Here is a 21,160-nt window from a genome sequence, read left to right as displayed (position 1 = left end):
ACGCTATTTGTATCTTAACTGTGGTTGTGAGGGACTTCAGTGAAGGTGAGGATTTGGTTGTGCTTGATGCTCTACATACAAGTGGTGGATGAGATGTCTCCAGTCATCTGTGAAATCTGGTGAGGAGAGCAAAAGTCATGTTCCTCTATTGCAGCTGGAAAATGAAAAATATTGCACATGAAGTGCAAAAAGGACTTTGAGGCTTGCAACTGAACCTGGGGCTTGTGAGGTCAAATCCAGCCCTTTATCATAAGTCCAGTCTTCCTCACATGAGAATATTCCAGTGCAAGGATGTTGCTTCTGTAAAATAGCTGCACCAGTGTGAAGTCCTGCATTAATATACTCTGGTGCAATGTGTACCTTTCACTGAGTGGGATGCTGTGACTTGCTGCTTGGTGCTATTCTGTCGTGCTATCTGTCATGATCTAATTGCTGAGATGTAATGTCTGAGTTTTTCTGAAAGTTCTTGTTGTGTTGTTTTCTTCAGTTGCACCGAAAGGTGTGGCCAGTTAGGATGCGTAGGAAGGACATTTGGCTTCTGTGAAATCCGTTTTGTGAGGGTATTGTAAAGTGTTAGATCGTAAGTAAGTCTGTTTCCAAAGCTAGTAAAACATTGAAAAAACCAGCAGCGTGATATTACAATGGTAATTACAAAAAACCCCCCACTTTCCTACAGGCGTAACATGTTGCGTATCCCTCCACAGAAAACAACTATGTCTGAATTGGGTCTGCTCAGGGGGAAGCATTAGCTGAACTGCAGCTCCACGTGTATTTTCCTTTGCAGTCACCACTCCTTTTATGTGCAGGCGCAACTGTAAATGAGGTGATGCTGTAAGTCATAGTCAGAGTGAGTGAACTGACCTGGGTTAAAAATAACCCTGCAAGGAAGAAGAGAGGTAGAAGGAGGAAGTTTTGCTAATCCTGTTTTTCTATGTACACCCTCGAAGATGTTTTCAGCACTGTGGGGCAAGAGCAAGCAGCCAGGCACCAGGGCAAGAATTAGGAGAAAGCTGCTCACAGGAACTTCCTTTAATGGGTGATGCTGCCAGGAAAAATATATGTAAAGTAATATTCTAACCTACAGGTAAAAAACAGCATTCATTTATTGAAAGGGAGTCTTGTCTCAAAAATGCAACAGAGAAACACTGATTCATAAAGAGCAAAACTTCTTGTGTAAAGGTAAATGCATAATTACTTTTATCGTGGACAATCTGCTTACCTTGTCTGGTTATAAAAAGTGTGCTCTTAGGTGTTCTAAGATGTAATTAAATCATTCAAGAAATGGTAATAGTAGTGTGAAGGTTCTTAAATTCCACTCTGTTTCCATCTGTTAAAGTCTTGTATCTGCTGAAGCAGGTGTGAAAGGAGGGATTGACGGTACATCAGTTTTGCGTTAAGATTGGTACAAGGAGGGAGTGATCAGGGTGGGTCTTCAACTTGGGATTTCTGAACTGCAGGTTTGAGTGATTCTTTAGGAATTTTTACACTTTTGCTGTTACTTGCTTGTAGAGCCTGAGGTGAGCAGGCTGTGAGTGTGTAGTGGCACATGCAGAAACTTTGAAAATTGTCACTGAAAAGAGTCAGTTGGATTTAAGACTAGCTGTGTTAGGTTTTTGGTTTACTGGGCTCTTGCAAACTGATGACACTAGGAATATGCTGAAGGCTTTTTTTTTTTTTTTTTTTTTACTCCATGTGTTACGTGTTTCCAATATCTTTCTAAGAAATTATGATATTTTTTAATTTTTCTTCGCAAGAAATGTTTTTAATTTTTCTTTGTATGTAGCCCATGGTCTAAGGAGTCCTTCAGATCTCTTAAAACTCTTCAGTAAGTTGAAACTGTCTTCTATAAGTTTTTTCAGGCTTTCTAAATCTTAACGTTTAAGACTGTGAGAATTCTCTGAGTTGCTTTTGGAGGAGTAATATGGTCTGTTTGGACTTGGTACATCATTGCTAAAAAAGTGCATAACTTCCGAAGTAATGTGAGTATTTTTGTCCTGCTGGCTTCAAAACTTGTTTTCCATTGGGGAATGTACTTGTAGCCATGGAGGTGCATCTCTGCCTTCTGCTTCTTGCAGAAAGGATGATTTTATACCTTCTAGAGAGGACTCCTGCACAGAACCCCATCCCAGCACTTTTGGCTGTCACGCTGGCCCTTGTATGTCTTCCTTCAGTGCTGGGACTTCTCTTGGGTTGCCTGCTTGCTTTTTTTGATGAGAAGCAAATGCTGCTCTGACTTGCACCTACGACTGCAACCCACCTTGGGGCTGGACCCAGGCACTGCAGTGCTTTCTTTGTGGGCCTTTTCTCCAAAACCAGAGCAGGAGCAGCCCTCTTCACTCCTCCTGTGTTCTCTGGTTAACTTGTTCCTTCTAGCCTAACTGGTTTAGTGTTCCTAAAGTATCCTGCTTTTTACGTTTTTGGCGTGAAAACATATCTTATGCTTATCCTAAGTGCTGGTTGACTAACACTCAGCATTCGTTCCTGCACCTTAGCTGGGTTGGTGCAACTGTGGAACTAAAAGATAACCTGGGTCAGGATGCAGGGCAGTGTTAAAGTAACCGTTCTCTTGTCTGGCCTGGAGTGCTGTGTTGCTCTGGACACAGCTGTCCTGTTGTACCCGTGGAAGTGGCTCAGGAGTGGGGCAGGGATGGATTAAACAGAAACTTCTCAAGTGCTCTTCAGGCTGTTACATTTCTGGCAGAAGTTACAAAAAACAATGTGTCAGATCAGGGCTTGTTGCCTTCCTGAAGATGCTGTGTGATGCATGGCTAAAGAATGCGGCAACCTGGTGGTCCTATGTTCAGGTTGCTGCTGCTGCCAGTAACTTCAGGAGTTTCTGATATCCCAGCAATTTACTTACCTTCTTAGATTACAGGCAAATATCTTGCTGTTTATTAAATGGAGGAATAAAAAATATTGAAAAAAAATCTTAAGTCTTTCAGAATCTTCCACTTTTAAAGAACTAACTTGCTTCCACTTGAAACTAAAAATATGTAATTGAAATAATGTAGAGTTGAGAAATATTCTGTTTCCCCAAAGTCAATGAAGAAGACTTGAGAGCCCATTAAAAAGCATTTTTTCTTTTAGTTTTAAATTAAGGCAAATTCTTTATAGAAGTGACAGGAAAAGACTTGCTTCTTATGACTTGAAGGATGGCTCTGTATGCCTGCATAGTCCACAAAATGTTCAGCTTGGAAAAGATCCCCTTGTGCTGACTGGTGATGTAGTTGTGGGATGTATCACTAGTTACACTGAGTAATGTGTATCTCTTCTGTTCCTGAAAGAAAACTACCTTTGTATTGCTTAATGAAGGGGAACAGCCGCCTTTTATTAGAAAGTATAACTGTGTAATGTTTCACAGTGACCATATTTTCACCCAAAATTCACAATTGAAATATATAACAACCTAAAAAAGATTCAGTATATCATGCTAACTCATCAAAAGTTTATGTGCACTACATTTATACTGGATATTGCCACAAAATAAACTTCTAAGAAGACTTTCTAAAGTGTTAAGTTGGGCTGACAAGATAGCAATTAATTTATAAGCAAGGAAGAAACCCTCTGGAAGCTGCTTGCCTACCATGTTTTGAAAATATAATTTTTCCTAAGATTGGTTTGAATCACTTAATTGTCTTGTGTAGTAAGACTAAAACATATCAGCTTCTATTTTAGGAGATTAGAAGTTACAGAAAAGATGAGTTTTTTAATAGCATTACTTATGTTACAAATCAAATAGGAAAACTGCATCATTTCAGGATATTGTGCTCACAGTGCAGCAAAGCTAAGTGAGAGGTATGTCAGCTATTAGGTGAGAAAAACAAACTGGAGAGAGATATCTGGTAATTATGGTACCTTTTGCAGGGTGCGTTCTTAGGTACTAAATGTTAACCTAGATGTCTTTAAAGTTGACATATAATATACAACCTGGGATATGACTGAGGACCCTTAGTTAACCATTTGTATTTAAATAAGAGATATTTTCTAGAATCAAAACATCTCTTGTATTTAAATTAGCATGATACTGTCTCATATACTTGAACTCTTTCCTAATTCATTTTTTATTGATCCCATTCCTTTTATATACTGATCATCTGTTCTTATGTTCTGGTAATGTCCAGTGGCAAGACTTCCCTGTTGGCATACTGTCACATGTACATCTCATTACTTGTTTTAAGTAATTGAAGTTAGATGCAAAGTTTCTTTCACTGGTTAGAAAACAAAGTGCAAAGAAGTAAGCAATTCAGAACAGTTAAATCAGTACAGTGTATTCAGAAATAGGTTTCTCACGTGTACATTCCCCAAACTTATATTTTAAAATTGTAGACTGCTCAGTGGGTCCTAGTGATTTTTGAGGTGTTTTCCTGAAGGATTTTGCTGCCTAGTCTTTGAATTTGGATGTGCTCACAGGTCTTTCCATTTGTTCCTTCCCAATAGCCACACTGAGAGAATTACAAGAGAAGCTGTGATAAACTTAAGACAGTACCCTTCAACGCCTGGTGGTAGTGTTTAAATCATCTTTTTAACAGTGTAACAGTTTCCTCACCTGAAAAGTGCTCCTCCCTTCCACTGGCAGAAACAAACCCAGATTGTGTTAGTAATTGTCTGTGGTTGTTTGCCAGAGTCTGAGAACACAAAGAATGTGTGTAGTGATAGGGGCAGCTACAAGGCTCCTGGGCTCTGATTGCTGCTCATGAGCAGCTGCCATCACATTGTTTGTGCCTTGCTTTCCTTGTCCCCCTCTAAACAGGACTTTGCTCAGAGTCCAGCAGAAATTCCACCTGTGATCACCTGGGTGGTTGTCTTCTGCAACAGAAATTAGTTGTTTCAATGGTTCTGAAGCTTTAGAGTCTTGTAGTAACTTAAACTGGCTGTTCTTGCCTTATGTACATTTCTTAGCATTACCTTAAGTTGTGTCAGGACTGAAAAAATTGAAATATAAATGGTCAGTCTCTTGCAGTATTTCTCCAGGTTTGCTTTGCTGAAAGCAGTAGCCAGACCTGGCTCTGCATATGACAAAAATAACCCCATTGGTTCTACAGACTTCTGATTTTAGGGTGTTGTGTGCTAGCCAGCTAGCGACACACATCTCAATTCAAAAGTCAAGGAAGATTTGAAAAGTGTAGATGGTCTGTGTCCCAGCAGGGAAGTGATTTTAGGGGGCAAAAAAAAAAAGTCTGTATTTTTGTACTGTTGTCTCTTGTTTTTAACACCAATGTCTGTTAAGTCTTAACTTTCAATTTAGGCCTCTTGTATTGGTTGATTACTGAGCAGAATATAGATTTCCATGAAATACTTCAGTTGTAAATGTCACTGAGCAGGAACTCACAAAACATGTTGCAGTAGGAGTAGTGTAGCTGGAATGTGCTTTATTGTTTTTCTATTTGCTTGACAGAGGGCATGGTCTGCAGGCACAGATATTGTAGTCCAGACTGTACTGTTGATGAATATTTGTGAAATGTGCAATATGTGGGATGTATAGAATATTGAGCTTGCACCTTTGTTAGGTGATTTCAGTGGTTGGAAAAGCTGTATTTTTTTTCCCTGTTTTCACCATAGGAATATGACAGAAGACACGTTCAGCTTTGTGTGATTTTTGCAGAGCACCTTGGACATCTTGAGACATGCATTGTGAATTTCCATGTCCCCCTAAAGTGGTGGGAGATGCTGAATCTTGGGGGGTGGGGCAAGAACTGGACTCCATTTGGAATTTAAGCTGAATGGACAGTAATTTGGAAAAAAAAAATAAATCTGCCCTGATGGCTAAGATATATTTTCCCTTTCAGCTGCTCGGTTTCTGGCTCATCAATTCTTGTGATGTATTACCTTACCGGGTATGCTCTCTGATATTAAAACTTCAAAAAGAAGACATGCGAATGTCACTGGGCTTCTTGATATTTAAGCGACTTTAAGTAACTGTCAGATGCATCCCCAAATGAACCTGGCTTCTTTTACACAGAAGGACAAAACTATACATTTTCTTCTCCAGGTCACCTGAAAGGGGATGAGAATTTGGGGCTAGAATTCTCCAAGCCTCTTCTTTCATGAGGCTTTGCACTCATCTCTTTCTCATCATGACAGGCTTGGAAACATAGTGTAGTCCTGATGCAAGATGTGTTAATATTTAGCATCAGAGAAGAGGTGAGGTGCTTGCAGAAATATAGGGGTTTGATATAAGACTTGAAACAAGATTGCTGGCATGATGTGTAGGGGCAGTGCAGCCAAAGAACAGTGGGACTAGCCCGCTTCTCACAGCATTGTAAATGTTTCTCCTGAGGCATGTTGTTCCTGTGAAAGGACAGGGAGATCTGTGGCAAATGATCAGAAAGTCACTTATGTAAAGGTGGTCTGCAAATCAATTTGACAACTTCAGTTCAGTGTTTGTGCTGAATGCTCTCATTCTCCAGGCTAAGCAGAGAACAGCATTCAGCACATAACCGAAATGCTTACTATTTCTTTTTCTTAGGTTCTGTGAAGTCCAGCCCCGCTAGGACCTCCGGCTCCCGCTCCAATGTAACACCCACACATGCACCATGCTGGTGATATCACATCACCCAGGGATCCTGCTGGAGCTTGGAGCCGGCCTACAAGGGGTCAGGTAAGTGCCACTTGAAAACAAACTCCACAGCCCATTTCAGGGGTATCACTCTTAGTATTTCTTCTTAGTTCATAAGGCCTAAGAAGAAAAATGTTTTGATGGATAAACTAGATACCTCTGTTCTCTTAGCCTGGCTAATGGGGCATATAATATAATATGTATTGTTTACCTTGATACAAGTTTCACAAATTGATTTGCAGGTCACCTTTAACCTATAAAAGTGTGCATATTTGAATAAGATACATTTAGTTTGCCATACATACCATGTTTTCTGCCTTCTCTTACAACATGCTGTGTATTATGTTTAGATGAGTTCATGGTCTTGAAAAAACATGACTGGCTGCAGACATGTCAGGTTTGTTATTGTGACTGAGGCAACAACAATTATTGAACTGAGATAGGTCAGCAAACCAGCTAGACCAGTAGTTTTATATGAAATGTTTGAGATGTGCAAAATCTTGCAGCAGACTGATCTAGAAAGTTTGTTCTCTCTTGCTGAAATTGGTGTTTTCTTGTTTGAAATGAGGGTTTGTGTCCTTTCCAAAATGAGCTTTTATTTTTAAGCTTTGTAAAAATCTTGCTGGTTGAATTCCCTCATCCTTTTTAATCTTGCTCCTCTGTAAGACTGGCAAAATCTTGTGACCAGCTTCTACAGGGCAAACTACCTACCTATTGTCTGAAAAAGTTACATTTGCAGTTTCTTATCTCCGAATTTATTTGTTTCTATGTCTTCTGGTATTATGAAAGAAAGTAAACAGATCAGGAGTATTTCCATCTCCTAGAAGAGATCAGAATATGTGCAGCATTTTCACCCAGGTTTTTTCCAGTCCTCTGTTCATTCTTGTTGTCAACTTTTGAACCTATTGTAATTTCACAGCAGCATCTCTGGGTTGGTGTGCAGTAGTAATCCTGTTCAGACGGATCTGTTTGTCAGCTTCTGCAATGGCATTTTTTTTCTACACTTCTCTGTTCTCTTACAAAATATACTACTTTTTTGTTGTTGTTGCTGTAGACTGACTTGTGATCCACATAGTGTTTTCCAGCTGGAATTAATATCATAGATCCCAGCACTTGGGAGGGTATGTTTCAATAACATACAACATACATGTTAGCCTGGTGTTTAGCTCAGAACATGTTTTGCTTTCAGTGCCCTTTCATGTAGCTCTGCTTTGTCTTTCTGTAGCTTTTCATGTTCCTCTGTACCTGCTTAACTTTAGTTTGCAAGGGAACAAAAGTTACCTACTTCATTGCTCACTGCCTCCTTTCTAAATTATAACCACAGACCTGAAGCCTTCATAATGCTGATGAAGACTGGTCAAGTCCTACCCTATTGCACAGCAGTTTCAGACACTCTTCAGAGTTGTCAGGAATTATAAAGGCAACCAGCCAATATCCAGCAGTGTGGTAGCAACTGAGCTAATGATTCTGACTTCTAAAACCATGTTGTGTAGTCTGGCGTAGCATCATCTTTATGTTCTATTACTTCAATTAAGTTGCAAGATAGAAAATTACAATGTATTGTCCAGTAATTCCCAGTATCAGCTCTGTAGCCTTCCTTAAACTATAGATAAAGTATTTTATCTCAGTTTTTTTTTTAGAAAGGATGGCTGTTGCTCAAGAGATTCAGAAAATGACAGATTCTGATTCTGATATGTCTGCCTCTAATACTAGTATGTAAAAAGCTGTTTTGAGGTGGAGTGGGTAGAGGGGCACTTGACTAACCAAGTTTGTTGTGTTTCACTGAGAAGTGTGCAAGATGCTCTTCTGCAGAGTGTTATAGGGGTACAGCATGCTGGCCGTTTGTGATGGATGGCACCTACATACGGGTAATACTTAGCTTTTGCTTTCTGTCTCATCTGTTCCGTCGCATGGGCAGGACTTCATTCAGGTGCATGAGGGTGGAGTATAAATGGGGGCTGCATTAACTGCTGCTTGCAGAGCACAGTGTAGGTGGCGTGAGAGGCAGTCACAAGAATGTTGAGGAGTGTGTGTATGTCATGTTTTATAGGAGTCCAGCTTAAGGGTCTCATAGGACCTGGAGTTAATCATAGATGATATTCTGGGACTGAGTATGGTCTGTTGTTATTTAAACAGTGCCAAGTAAAATAATTCACCTCTTTGTGGTGCTATTTCTGAGGAAACTTTAGCAGGTTTGAACTGTATCCAGTGCTGGTATCCAGCTGAATAGCACTGGCAGCCTGGAAAACCTCAACAGCCATTTGCATTGCACTGTCTTACGCTAACTCTGGTCTCTAATGCTTGTGGTGGGCTGGGCTGGGACTCTCTGGCAGGATATTTTTCTTCATGTACTTTACTGACTCAGTGCAAGTCTGGGATCCCTTTTTGTTTAAGTAAGATGGAGCAGAACTACAACTCTGAAGTTTGTTCTTCTCCTTGCTCTACAAGGGCATTTTGAACACAGGAATAAAAAAATGTTTCTTGGCTCTTGAGAGAAGGGAAGTGGCTTGTCTAATGTAAGACAGCTGTTAAGAGTTGGTACATTCAGCTATGTGATTGTGGTCTTGGTTGTTATGTGTAGTGGCATCTTTCGTGAAATCTTTCTTTCTCTTTCAGTTTTAAGATAAGTCTGGGACAGGTGACTCACCAAATTAAAGAGCAGTGTGACTTGGCATTCCTGAAAATGAATCTTTTGTAATGGATAGCCCTGAAGCGAACAATGTGATAGTGTTGGACTATGTGGTTTCTTTTGACTCTGACATCTGCAAATATCTCATTTGCTTTTTTGCCCAGTTGTACAAGCTGTGTCTCAGTCTCCTCACTGTTCTCCAGAGCTGTTTGTTTTCTTCCAGAATGTTTTTCCTGTGTGTTTACTGTCCTTGGATTTTTCTGTGAAGCAGATGTTTCCAAACTCTTGGTTTTCTGAAGCATTGGCTGCTCAGTGATGTGAGCTCAGGCCATTAACTGTACGAGAGGCTGGGAGAATGCAAGACCCAAGGTATCAAGAGGGTTTCTTTCTCCAGAGGGAACGAACACTGTCTGAGGGATTTCAAAGTGCATTTGGTATTTTTCACTGACGTTGTGATCTGGTTGAAGCAACATGTAGTTGTCAGGTTAGTGTCTTGAGAGGTGAGTGGCAATAAGGATGTGAATTAGGAATAACGATGGAGGGAATATGGCAGTCAAGTTGGTGGTAGGTATGTATCCTGTGCCATTGTGAGCTGTGGGAAGTGTTCAGAAAACTGCTCTGTAGCATGAAGACAGAGTACAACCCTTTTTGTCCTTCTCAGGAGGACCTGGTGGAGAGACTTGTTGGACTGAATTCATATTGGTTCTACATGCTGTGCTTCTTGGCAGTGGAAATAACCCATGGAAATACCTGTCTTTTGAACAGATACGAAGTTTGCAAGTCAAGTGAGGATGGCTCGGATTACGTTACTCTCTCTGTTTACTTTCGGGAAAAGACAATGAGGCAATCCAGCAATACTTCAGGGACCGTACTCTTTGGTCAGCCACTATTAATATCTGTGCCGAAGCACAAGCTCACTGTCGATCACTTGTACAGTGTGGTTTTGGAGCAGATCAGGTAAGTCATGTCTGTACCTTTGAATCCTATGCAAAGTTCTAGTGGTTGCTTATTCAATTACACTCTAATAGGATTGTTGCATCCTTGTTAATGGGAAGAATTTTCCTTGACTTGTGTGTGGTGTATAAACCAGGATTTGCATTGCATTAGTGTCTGGAGGCCGCAGGGACATTTCAAGGTCCTGTTTTTTTGGTCTCTGTAAAAGTGGACTGTAAGATAATGCTAGTGGCAGTCACAAGGAAGCTATCTGCTTGGTGTTGCAAAACAGGTCAGGAGCAGGCCATGTTTTCAGTGCTCTCAGATGGAGCCACCGTAACTTATTTTTGCCTTTTCCATTTACTGCCAATAAAACTTATAACAAGTAGTGAGAACAGAGACTTACTGAGTTGTTGGTGTTTGACTCTTGGCCTGTAAATGGTGCTGTACAGGATGGGTTCTGGTTTGCTGAGGGGGATTGGAGAGCAAGGGGATGGAGAGAGGTGCTGTTGTTCTGATGTACAGCTTTGATATGATTGTGTGATAAACGTATTCCCTCTCTTTAGCCGCTATGTGAAGCTCCCTTTGACAGAAGAATACCCTACAACCTGCCCAGACAAAGGAACCTGCAATGGCTCCAATGGTGTGGTTGAAGGTAAAGTCCTTTCAAAATAGGCTGGAAGCTTTTCAGCACTTAAAGCTTTTTATTAACATTTGGTTGTGCTGTGTGTATTTGCCTTAAGCTCTAGCAGATTGTTTTTTCGCAATGATTAAACCACGCTATTGCATAGGACTTCTGCGTGGTGTGGTGAGAAATCTTGTAGACCATTTTCCTTCCAAGGGACATCAGATATGCGTAAGCAGGAGCAGGGCAACAAGGTGTGGTGTGCATTCATCTTGACCGATGTTAGGGAAGTCCTTGCTTCCCTATTAGGTGTTCAGGAAGCTTTTAACACTGATGGCAAATGCATGTTTCCCTTTCCTCTTTTAAATGATTCACTTGTGCTGCTGTGAGAGTAACAACTGGAACAAGTTAAATAGGAAATTTTAAATGCGGGAAAAAATCTGCCCGTTTTTCCCAAAGAATGGAAATAACTTTCCTGGAGACTTACATATTCCCTTCTGTAAAGACAACTGCAACCTTGCTGATTCTCTCTTGGGATGTTTATTAGGATGTGCTGTCAGATGGTGTGCTTGTTAACCTACTATGAACTGAGCACTCTCTGTCACGTCTAGGATATAAACCCCACCATGTTACCTGTTATCTGCTAAAGTAAAAAATACAACTTCAGATGTAGTGGTTAGCAAGCACAGATTTCTTTTTCTGTGTGTCTTTACTTTCTGAGTAATCAGTGTGTGTCATAACAGGCTCATGCAAACAGCTGTCCATGTGAGGTGTCAGTCTAAACTTTCACTGAAGCTCTTAAATATTGTGCTTGTTTTAAATTTTGTCAGGTGACATTGAAGAGATGGAGCATCAGGATGGTGGACAGGAAGGCAAGGAAAAGCTGGCAGAAGTTGATCCCTGCCACTCTGAGGGTTGTATGCAGATCGAGTCAGCAAGAGACCCGCAGCCTTGCAAGAAGCAGCATTTCACTTTTAGCCTCGTGAATTCCTCTGGGACTTCTGAGATAAACTCCATTGTAGAAGGAAAAATCTTAAAACTGAATGGTAATTATTGTCTTGCTGTCTTTTTTTCTTCCTTCTCCTCACACCTTTGCAATAAATGTTTCTTCTTTCTTGTAGCTTTTTCTGCGCTTGCTATTGACTGGGATTCTGATACGCGGAGGCTACTTTTTGATGAACAGGAGGCACAGGTTGTAGTATGCTCTTTTCATAAATAATCTATATGTAAACTTGCATGGTACTTAAAAGATGACAGTAAATGGTGAAATGTAGGTGTAGCTCCATTCATAAAAATTAGAGTCACCAGCATGAGGTATGTTTACTTAAAATCTTTTAGTGATAAGGTCTATAGATCTATAATTGCTGATCTGTTTCCACTGTGTTCTGAAAAGTAGACATTTTAATTTCAAAGCTAAGTAGTCTAGTTCATAGTCCACTCAACAAACAAAACAAACCCCCAAAACTCGAAAGAAACCTGAAAACAAATTCATAAAGCCTAGTAGAAAGCTCTGTATTCTTTCTGTGAGAGTTCTGCTGGATCATGTTTTGTAACAGAATAGCCTGTTGTTACTCTTTTGCAAAAAACCCCAAACCCACCAACTTTGAAGTAAGGACATGTTGTATTTTCTCTTATGGACTGTTGCTAACACAAGAAGGGAGTAGCTGGAAGTTTGAGTTGATTGTGTGGGTGGGGAAGGGCAGAAATAGGCAGCATGGTGAAGGTGAGCATGTTCCTTTTCATGCTGTCAAGGATTAAAGACTAAATGGAATTGAAAAAAGTGTGCATCTTTTTCACTAGGCATTTGAAAAACATGGAAGTATGTTACAACCACAGAAGAAGAAGGCTGTGGTAGCCCTCAGAGACTGCATAGAGCTCTTCACTACCATGGAAACGCTTGGTGAACATGACCCGTGGTAAGACCCTCTGTCTGCCTCCCATGTTTATCATAAAATACCATAACTATTTGAGTTCACGTTATTTGTCATGGGATTCTGATAATTTCCCAGGTCTGTCCTTCTGTCTTCATCTGTGAGAAGTCTATCAGTTCTGTGTTAAATCATTGACTCAACAGGCTGCAGATGTCAGTTAACAAAAAGTATTTGTTTCCTGCCTTTACTTTGAAGAAAAAAAAAAAAAAAGAAAAAAAAAAAGTGGCAGTGGGCATGTAGCTTCCAAAGATCAGGCTATTTTTAATTCCTCAGAATACATCTGTCTTCCAGACAGTATCAGAGGAAGTGGTTGTGGTAATAAAGAGTGAAAGCATGTGGCTATCTTAGGGTTTAATCCTGTATTATTTCTAGCTTGAACCCATCCTGACCTGCTCCTAAGTCTTACGAAAAATCTGTAGTCCAGAGGAGCTAAGTCCAGCAGATCCTAAGTGACCAAAATGTGATTACTGTGCGTGCAGAAGATCTTTGGAGGTTGTTAGCTAGCTGTGTAAGAAAATAACTTATAGTGTAGTAGATGACTGGTTTTTTTATTCATTTCCAATTACATGCTATAGATGTGTTTGAAACTGTTACCTGTTTGAGCTGCATCAGGAGACAATAAAGAAGTAATGGGACCTTTAAACCTTTTTTTTAATTTACAAAAGAAAAATTAATCTTTGTACAATGTTCAGTTAACGCAGTTGCCATAGGACATCTTGTCTATAAAGTGAAAGCAAGTTGCAGTTTGGAAACCTCTGAGGAAGAGTGTTCACCTGCATATTCCACAGCCAAAATACCTTCTGTAAGGCACGGACTGTACTGCGCTATTGAGGCATCTTTTAATGGAAGGCTGGAAGCTTTTCTTTTAAAGTAGTCATTCATTTCCTTGTTTGTTACTCCTTCCTCAGGTACTGCCCTAACTGTAAGAAACATCAACAGGCCACAAAGAAGTTTGACTTGTGGTCTTTGCCCAGGATCTTGGTAGTGCATTTAAAACGCTTCTCATACAGCAGATACTGGAGGGATAAACTTGACACTGTTGTGGAATTCCCTATCAGGTAGGATTCTTCCGTCAAGTGAGGAAGAGCTTGAAGAAGCTGGTCAAGAGAAGTCTACTTCTGATGTTACTGTTGGGTGGGCTTGTTATTAAAGCTGTAACTGGAACTGTCTTCTGGCTTTGAACTGCAAGCCAGCAGGCATGAGTTGAGTTGGTTGGGATTGTTGGGGGTTTTTTGTTTGTTGGGGTTTTTTTTGTGTTAATCTTAACCTTAATCAGTTCTATACATCTCAAAGAACACTAGCTACTAACAGGTACTGTTTCTTCTGAAATTAGGTTAAAACCATGTGATTCTGCTGAATCAAGAGAACTTGTAGAGAGAATTTAGCAAATTTGTGGGGCAGAGCTGCACTTGTAGTACTGAGAATTGCACAAGTACAAGATGAAAGCCTGCCTCATTCCACTGCTTCTGCTTGTCAGCATCCTGCTGCAGGATTAAGTGTATTCCTTACTATTCCCGTCTCACTTTTCATGCCTACACAGGGACACTCTGAACTGTCTTTGATTCAGCACCTCCCTCTAAATCTCTTGGCAGCACTTGATGTGTTTACCAGGGCCTGCCCTGTGTGGGAGGGGTAACATGTCTGGTCTTTACACTAATAACATCTGGCCATTGAGCAGCAGAGTGCAGCACTTCTCCACCAGTGCTGCCTGCCTGCAGAGCTTCACTGGTGTCATGCATCACTTTTTAGAAAGTGCTGGTTACTGGTGTACTGATACTTTTGGATTTCCTTCCAGGGGTTTAAACATGTCTGAGTTTGTCTGCGACCCAAGAGCAGGCTCATATGTGTATGACCTCATTGCAGTTTCCAATCACTATGGAGCCATGGGAGTAGGCCACTGTGAGTAACTGCTTCTGTGTCCTTTGTGTGCAAGGAAATATGGGCAGAGGGGTCATGGGAGGAGGGATTTGTGTGTTGGAGACCTGCAGCAGCCCACACCAAGGGTATTAAGTCCAAAGCTTACCTGTGTTCTGTATGCAGGTGAATATTGTATTGGAAGGTAATGTCCTTCCTGTTAGGATTTGCAGAGCAGGTAGCCAGTTTGTGTAGTTTGCAGTTGCCTGAGGTCTGAATCTGATGCCTGTGGGACCTTGCTTAGTAGACATTAGAGTGTGTGATGGTGTTCCCCAATTTATGAGTGGAGTAAAAATTTTTCCATGCCAAACGTGAAACTGTGGAAAGGAGCTTCCTACTGGGGAGTGGTGGGGAGAGTCTTCAGCGTAAGCTGTCAGTTCAGCTCCAAGACTCAGCTTCTTTCCCTGCAGCATACCAGAGGGCAGCTGCTTGTCCAATGTAGGTGCAGCATCACAGCTGCAGAGCAGAGATTGCCAGCAGTCGAGCCAGCCAAGCAGGAGCTTGCCAGGTTCACCCAGTGGTGATAAGACAAGGTCTGACGAGCAGCAGTCACCCATAGGCTGGGAAGACAGAGCAGAGGGCATACCTTGTTGTGAAGCTGGGTCTGATACCTTTCTGCATTTTCTATCCTGAATTCTGTTTGCTGAAATAGCAACTTAAAGCACCTTTTTCTTCTTTCATTTTCCTTTGTTCCAGACTTTTTCTAAAACAAGCCACAAACAAATGTGTAGTCCTTGCGACCTCTTGGTTGCACAGCTGGCACTAGCTTACAGTAGAATGTCTCCACCTTTACACTGACAAGGACTCATGTAGCAGGGAAAATGTCATGCCATCAGGAGAAAAAATCCCTTTCTTATACACGACAAGTCTGATAGATGACAAGTCTGTATTTTCTGTCACTGATTTTGTTGCAGTGTAGATGAAATGCATCTGTAGACGGAGTTCCCTGTATCAGGTGTCTGTGCAGATCCATGCTGTAGGTGGCACTTCTAGAACCACCGAGAAGCATTTTACTATGGGAGGATGATGAACTCCCATGTGGCAGTGTATGTGCTTAACTCGTAGGGTATGTCACTGTAGGACAGCATTAGCTGAAGGGGGATATGTTTTGAGATTGGAGAACATAGTCACGGAAGTCTTGGATGGAAGAGACTGCAAAGTCTTGGACTTTAGTCCAACTTCCTTTTCGAGTGAGGACTCTTGCAAGCACTAGATCAGATCCATCATCGACAGAAAACTTCTCTTTCACATGAAAATGCAGAGTCTTAAACTGTGTGTTTGGGAAAGCTCTGACTCAAAGGGGGTGAACAAAACACTGTAATTTTTTTCCTAAGTTTCTTTGCCCTATATCTCTGTTATCAGGGCTAAGTCTGGTATGTGGAACATGGTTCTAGACTAGCTGGACCAGCTAGCATGTTCTAGAAGATGTGTATGTCAGTGAACTAGGTTTGGGGTAGTTAACATCAAACCTAGCTCCTGGCCTCCCATGCACACTCAGTTTGAGTCTTGAGCATCGCTAGTGCAGCGCAGCTGGCGTGGCATTACCTACCAGTCTTCCCGGGAGTACTGAGCTGCAGTTTCTACTCCTAACAGACACTGCCTACGCAAAGAACAAAGTGAATGACAAGTGGTACTACTTTGATGACAGCAGTGTATCAGCGGCTTCAGAAGACCAAATAGTGGTGAGTACTTGGCCTGAGGCTAATCTGAGTTTGTGCTGAAAGTGGGGTTCCCTGCTTTGGGTGTTACGTTTCCAGCCAAGCTGTGTGGATTGTTTCAGGTGGTTTTCTTCTTTGTTTGGTAGACAAAAGCTGCGTATGTGCTGTTTTATCAGCGCCGAAACAGTGAGGAACATACTGCCCCATCTCCTCCCCAAGAAGAGTGTGACGGCATGGATACCAACTAAACATCACCTCCAGCACTTGCCACCATGTTAGCGGTTGCTCTTCTAAAGCCATGCCTGAGGCGTATGAAAATTTTTCTTCCCTCTGTAGGAGTCAAGCAGAAAATCTAGCACTGAAAGATTCAGTGCTGGGGGTTGCAGAATAGCACTGGAGAGCCAGGAATAGGTGCTGACACTTGGGTATTTAGAGGCCAAAAATAATATATATTGGAGCTTCAATAAAGTTCTTTTTAAAATCTGGCTGAGCTGTGTGGCTAGAGGCAGGGGTCGGGGCTGAGCTGGGCTGCAGCTGTGGGTCTTGGGCTAGGGTTGTAGCTGGGGTCAGGAGAGTACAGCCTGAGCTGGAGGCCAGGTCACAGCTGAGCCTTGCAGGGGCCTGCGGAGGAGTACGGTGGGTACGATTCTGTGAATCAGCATGGGGGCTTCCTGCCAACCCTCTGGTGTTGCTGTTGGGTGCTACCTGTGCCAGGGAGGCTTGCTACACCCTTTCTGGAAGCGCTGTTCAAATTTGTGTGTATCTGGCCTGTCTGTCGCAGTATCTGCCATCATACCTTGGTCCCCTCGCTAAGCAGGAAATGGTTCTTTTTCTCCTGTCCTTTCATTGATGCATTTGAGGCTCTTCTGGGCAGTTTTGACTCTGCCTTTTTCATGTGAACACTGAATCCTGTAAGGTAGGAAATTTCACCAGAAGTGAATCATACCTGCCTATGGTATTGCATATGTGCAGGCTGATCCGCACAGCAATGCAGGATACAGCAGTTTTGGCTCCCATTCTTCTGCAGAGAAAATATCATCCATAAAGTTGGCCATTTCTTGTCCTCTCCATCCATCTCCCACACCTCCCACTTCTAGGCTGCTCTGTAAGCACTTTTCTGCCTCCACCATTTCTCCTATGGTTTGTGCAGTGGCAGCATTTTTATCCTTTTATCATTTTTGTGACTCCTTGGAGCTTTTTCTCCAGCAAAGCTCAGCACTGTGTCCCCAGAGCTGTCACCTGTAAGGGTGACAGCCCAATGCAATGGATTGTGAGTTTTCAGCCTTTTCTCTTGCGACTTTTGTTTTTTTGGACTGCTCTTTCAGCCTTTCTCCTCCTTCCTTGAGCGCTGCCCTTTAGATCCCATGCTCCATCATCTTCTGTGAGGCTGCAGGTGTGACGGTCCTGTCCAAGGTCTCTCTGCCTTAGCTGTTCAATAGTTCTGCTCCATCCTTTTGGCGCAACTGGCAAATGCTCTTCCCTCTGTCCTCCTTTACTGTCTGTGTTGCTTGTAGGACTTGAGTCCAGCTTTCTTCTTGAATGAGGACTCCTGTGAGCACTAGATCAGGTCAGTCCTCAGTGGAGAACTGGTCTTCCATGTGAAAAATGGGAAAAATCTAGAGCCTTAGTCTGTGTTTTTTAGGGAAAGATCTAGGTCAAGGTGGTGAACCAAACAGGAGGGTTTTTCCTTCTTGGAGCCAGGTGCATTGGCAGAACAAAAGGCTAAGACAGGCTACTCCCCTGCTTTTTTTCCCCACTGAAATGCGTGCTTGCAGCCACTCGGTCCTCTGCGCACAGTCCCTGTGGCTTCATTGCTGACCATAACCTTCTCTGATGGTCAGCCTAACAGTGGTCATCCATTTAACTCTGAATACACCACCTCAGCTCCCTTTCCACAGCTCTCTGCAACAAGCCCCATAGGAAATTGCTGTGTGACCATCCCTGCACCTCCGCTGTGCCGCAGCCGAGCAAAAGCCCAGCCAGCTACTCGCTGTCTTCTCTGGCTCCGAGCAATGGGAAGGGAAGGCAGCACTATGCAGCCCCTTAGCCAGGGTACTGGGAGGCCATAGAGAGGAGGAAGGAGGGCTGCCTCTAGCTGGCACACTAGTGTTGTGATCCTCTTCTGTGGAATTTTGCTTTTAAAGCATTGAAATTTGACTTTTGAGATCAGAATTGCTTAATTGCTTCTGCTCTTCTGGTTTTGGGGTTGTTTGGGATTTTTACAACTCTTAATACTGTATTTCTGTTTTTTTTCCTCAGTGCTGAGGGGAGCATCCAAAAAGCAATTTTTAAGCTGTAGCACTGCACTGAATTACTCTGATCAGCATTTTTTTGTTTGTTTTACCCTGAAAGAAAATCATGCGGGCATTCCAAAATGGGGAAGAGAGGAAAGGGAGGGGAGTAAAAGACCTTTTTGAAAGAAAAATCAATCTGAAACATCCTTTGTCCCCTTCCTTGCCTCCCTACCTGTGCTGACACTGAGAAACACATCAGTGGGGCTACATCTCTGATGCTCAGATGCTGAACAGACTGTTGTTGTACTGCAGAAAAAGTGGCCCAGCTCTTACTTTCTCTGCCTCTGAGCTGATGGGCTTCAGCTGGTGTGTGTGTGCTGTAATACCAGACCTGTTTTTTAGACTAGCACTTTGTAAGTGGCTGGCTCTATTGTACAAAAAGGAAAATTAAAGAGTGGTTTGCACTGAAACTGGGTTTTGTTGTATTTTCAGCTTTCATTACGTGACCTGAGACTGCTGGTTGTGGGGATGCCGGGTGGTCCAGGAGCTCTTTCAGCTAGTGGAGGGCAAGTCCTATGGAGCCAGCCCCTCCCTGCTCTGCCAGTAGGGGTTTGGGAGAAAAACAGACATTGCCTGCACCACATCTGAGAGTTTGTACTCACTCCAGGGTTGCCTTTTCTCACCTGCAGTGCTGGGTTGCTGATATCTGGTGCTGTAGCAAAGCCTGTTCTTGCCTTTCTGTGGCTCTGGACAGCCTCAGCTACAGCTTCCTCATCATTCCTCTTCCTCTGCGGATCTCAGGGGGGGTGTCCTAGCCTTCCTTCTGTCCCATTTCTCCAGAGGTATCAGGGCTGCTTGTGGCTGTACCACTGAAATAGTCGTCCTGAAGTCACTGCAATTTCCTCCTGAAGGCAACCTGAACATGTATATGAGAGCAGGCTGGAAAAGACTGAGGAAGTTAAATGTGATGGGCTTGTGTGCATTTAGCATTGGTGTCCGTGCAGGGAATCTGAGGGATTGTCAAAATCTTGCAGGTCAAGGTGGGCTGTGAAGCCCCAGCAAAGAAGGTTTGAAGTCTTCATGTTGTGATTACGGTGTAATAATGGAGGAGCTTGATCTTAGCTGGAGCCTCGGAGATGGTTAGAGCCTTACTGTAGAACAGCAGATGGTGAGCTTCAGTATGAAATGCTGGCCTCCAAAGTGTGGCATGAAACCCACCACGGGAAGAAGGGAAAGCAAAGGGGCAGCTTTCGGATGCGGAGGTGTTTGGGTATTTTGTGTCAGCGTGCAGGCTTGCAGGAATGGCTTATTGTCATGGTTTAAACCCAGCTGGCAACTAAGCACCACACAGCTGCTCGCTCACTCCCCTACGGTGGGATGGGGGAGAGGGTAGGGTAAAAGTGAGAAAACTCACGGGCTGAGAAAGAGACAGTTTAATAGGTAAAGCAAAAGCTGCGCACGCAAGCAAAGCAAAACAAGGGATTCATTCACCACTTCCCATGTCCAGGAAAGCAGGGCTCCATCACGCCTAATGGTTACTTGGGAAGACAAACGCCATCACTCTGAATGTCCCCCCTTTCTTTCTTCTTCCCCCAGCTGAGCATGACACCATATGGTCTGGAATGTCCTTTTGGTCAGTTGGGGTCAGCTGTCCTGGCTGTGTCCCCTCCCAACTCCTTGTGCAGCCCCAGCCTGCTCGCTGGTGAGGTGGGGTGAGAAGCAGAAAAGGCCTTGACTCTGGGTAAGCACTGCTCAGCAGTAACGAAAACATATCAACACTGTTTTCAGCACAAATCCAAAACATAGCCCATACTAGCTACTATGAAGAGAATTAACTCTACCCCAGCCAAAACCAGCACACTTACACAAGAACACAGAGGGGATGAACCAAAATGAAATTCCCCATTGCAAAGGGGAGGGAAAAATAACCTGAAACATAAATCATGTTGCCAGTGAAGCACTGTTACTAGCATTCAGGAAAGAGGTCTCTGAGGCAGAAAAGAACATCTCTGAGCTAAGGCTCCTGTTCAGAGGGGAGACAGTTTTGGCAAGAACAGAAAACAGGCTGTGTCTCAGACTTGGCTCAGCTCCTGCTTTGAAGAGGCTGTGTAATTTCACCCCCCAAAAAAGGGCTCAGGGGGAAAACCCAACAGCCACAGAGTATGGAAGAGCTTCTGTGTAAGAAGCATTTCCCTAGGTTAGGACTCTTCTCCCTGAGGAAGAGAGATCTGAGGAGCTCCTGCAGGACAAGCCAGGAACAGTTGCTCCCTGTTCTCTATAGTGCAAGAAGATGTCAGGTGGGAGCCTTAAAGCAAGGTATTTATATTCCCCACCTGGCATGGTAAATAGCTGTACAGGGACTACAGGCAACAGCCAGGCACCCTTCCTTGCTAGGCGTACCTTCTGCAGGAGGACGGCCCCTGCAGGCAGTCTGAGGTGCTTATAAATGGACTTGGGAAGGATTAAATTAATGGGGAAATAGTCTGTGCGTTTGCTACCTCTGCATAGAAATGCCATCTCTGGCTCTTCGTTGCCAGAGAAGTTGCAGAAGTTGCCCCTGTGACCACTGGTGTGTCCACCAGCAGGTTGACCAGGGCAGAAGAAAGCAGAGGGATGCTGCAGCACCAGGGAGCCTTGGTGCAGGCTTGGCTACAAGAGGAAGGTGAGCTGTCCCATGCTT

The 21,160-nt window shown here is 43.0% G+C and overlaps 2 protein-coding genes across 9 annotated transcripts in view; both read left to right on the top strand.

Moving 5' to 3' along the window:
• Positions 1 to 16,731, top strand: part of USP4 (ubiquitin specific peptidase 4) — a 50,738-nt gene extending 34,007 nt beyond the window's left edge. For 2 of the 3 annotated variants that reach the window (XM_075053067.1, XM_075053068.1), the window contains 9 exons: positions 9,951 to 10,142; positions 10,685 to 10,773; positions 11,574 to 11,789; positions 11,865 to 11,935; positions 12,544 to 12,659; positions 13,583 to 13,732; positions 14,470 to 14,573; positions 16,182 to 16,270; positions 16,393 to 16,731. In XM_075053067.1, coding sequence (XP_074909168.1) covers positions 9,951 to 10,142; positions 10,685 to 10,773; positions 11,574 to 11,789; positions 11,865 to 11,935; positions 12,544 to 12,659; positions 13,583 to 13,732; positions 14,470 to 14,573; positions 16,182 to 16,270; positions 16,393 to 16,494 — 1,129 coding nt within the window. In that variant the 3' untranslated portion in view covers positions 16,495 to 16,731. Of the gene's footprint in view, positions 1 to 6,466; positions 6,599 to 9,950; positions 10,143 to 10,684; positions 10,774 to 11,573; positions 11,790 to 11,864; positions 11,936 to 12,543; positions 12,660 to 13,582; positions 13,733 to 14,469; positions 14,574 to 16,181; positions 16,271 to 16,392 lie in introns of those variants that run through there. The other variant, XR_012653849.1, reaches the window with a different exon arrangement.
• Positions 16,732 to 19,000: 2,269 nt separating this feature from the next.
• Positions 19,001 to 21,160, top strand: part of FANCD2 (FA complementation group D2) — a 63,324-nt gene continuing 61,164 nt past the window's right edge. For 2 of the 6 annotated variants that reach the window (XM_075053065.1, XM_075053062.1), the window contains exon 1: positions 19,001 to 20,221. Coding sequence is in view for 4 of the 6 variants with exons in the window: in XM_075053058.1 (XP_074909159.1) it covers positions 21,094 to 21,142 (49 nt within the window). In the remaining 2 variants the exon portion in view is untranslated. Of the gene's footprint in view, positions 21,143 to 21,160 lie in introns of all 6 variants that reach the window. The other 4 variants (XM_075053060.1, XM_075053066.1, XM_075053058.1 and 1 more) reach the window with 3 other exon arrangements.

The sequence above is a fragment of the Buteo buteo genome, chromosome 21 (assembly GCF_964188355.1).
Source record: "Buteo buteo chromosome 21, bButBut1.hap1.1, whole genome shotgun sequence".
Classification (NCBI taxonomy): domain Eukaryota; kingdom Metazoa; phylum Chordata; class Aves; order Accipitriformes; family Accipitridae; genus Buteo; species Buteo buteo.
Note: the sequence above shows the minus strand (reverse complement) of the source record. Positions and strands in the feature narration are given on the sequence as shown.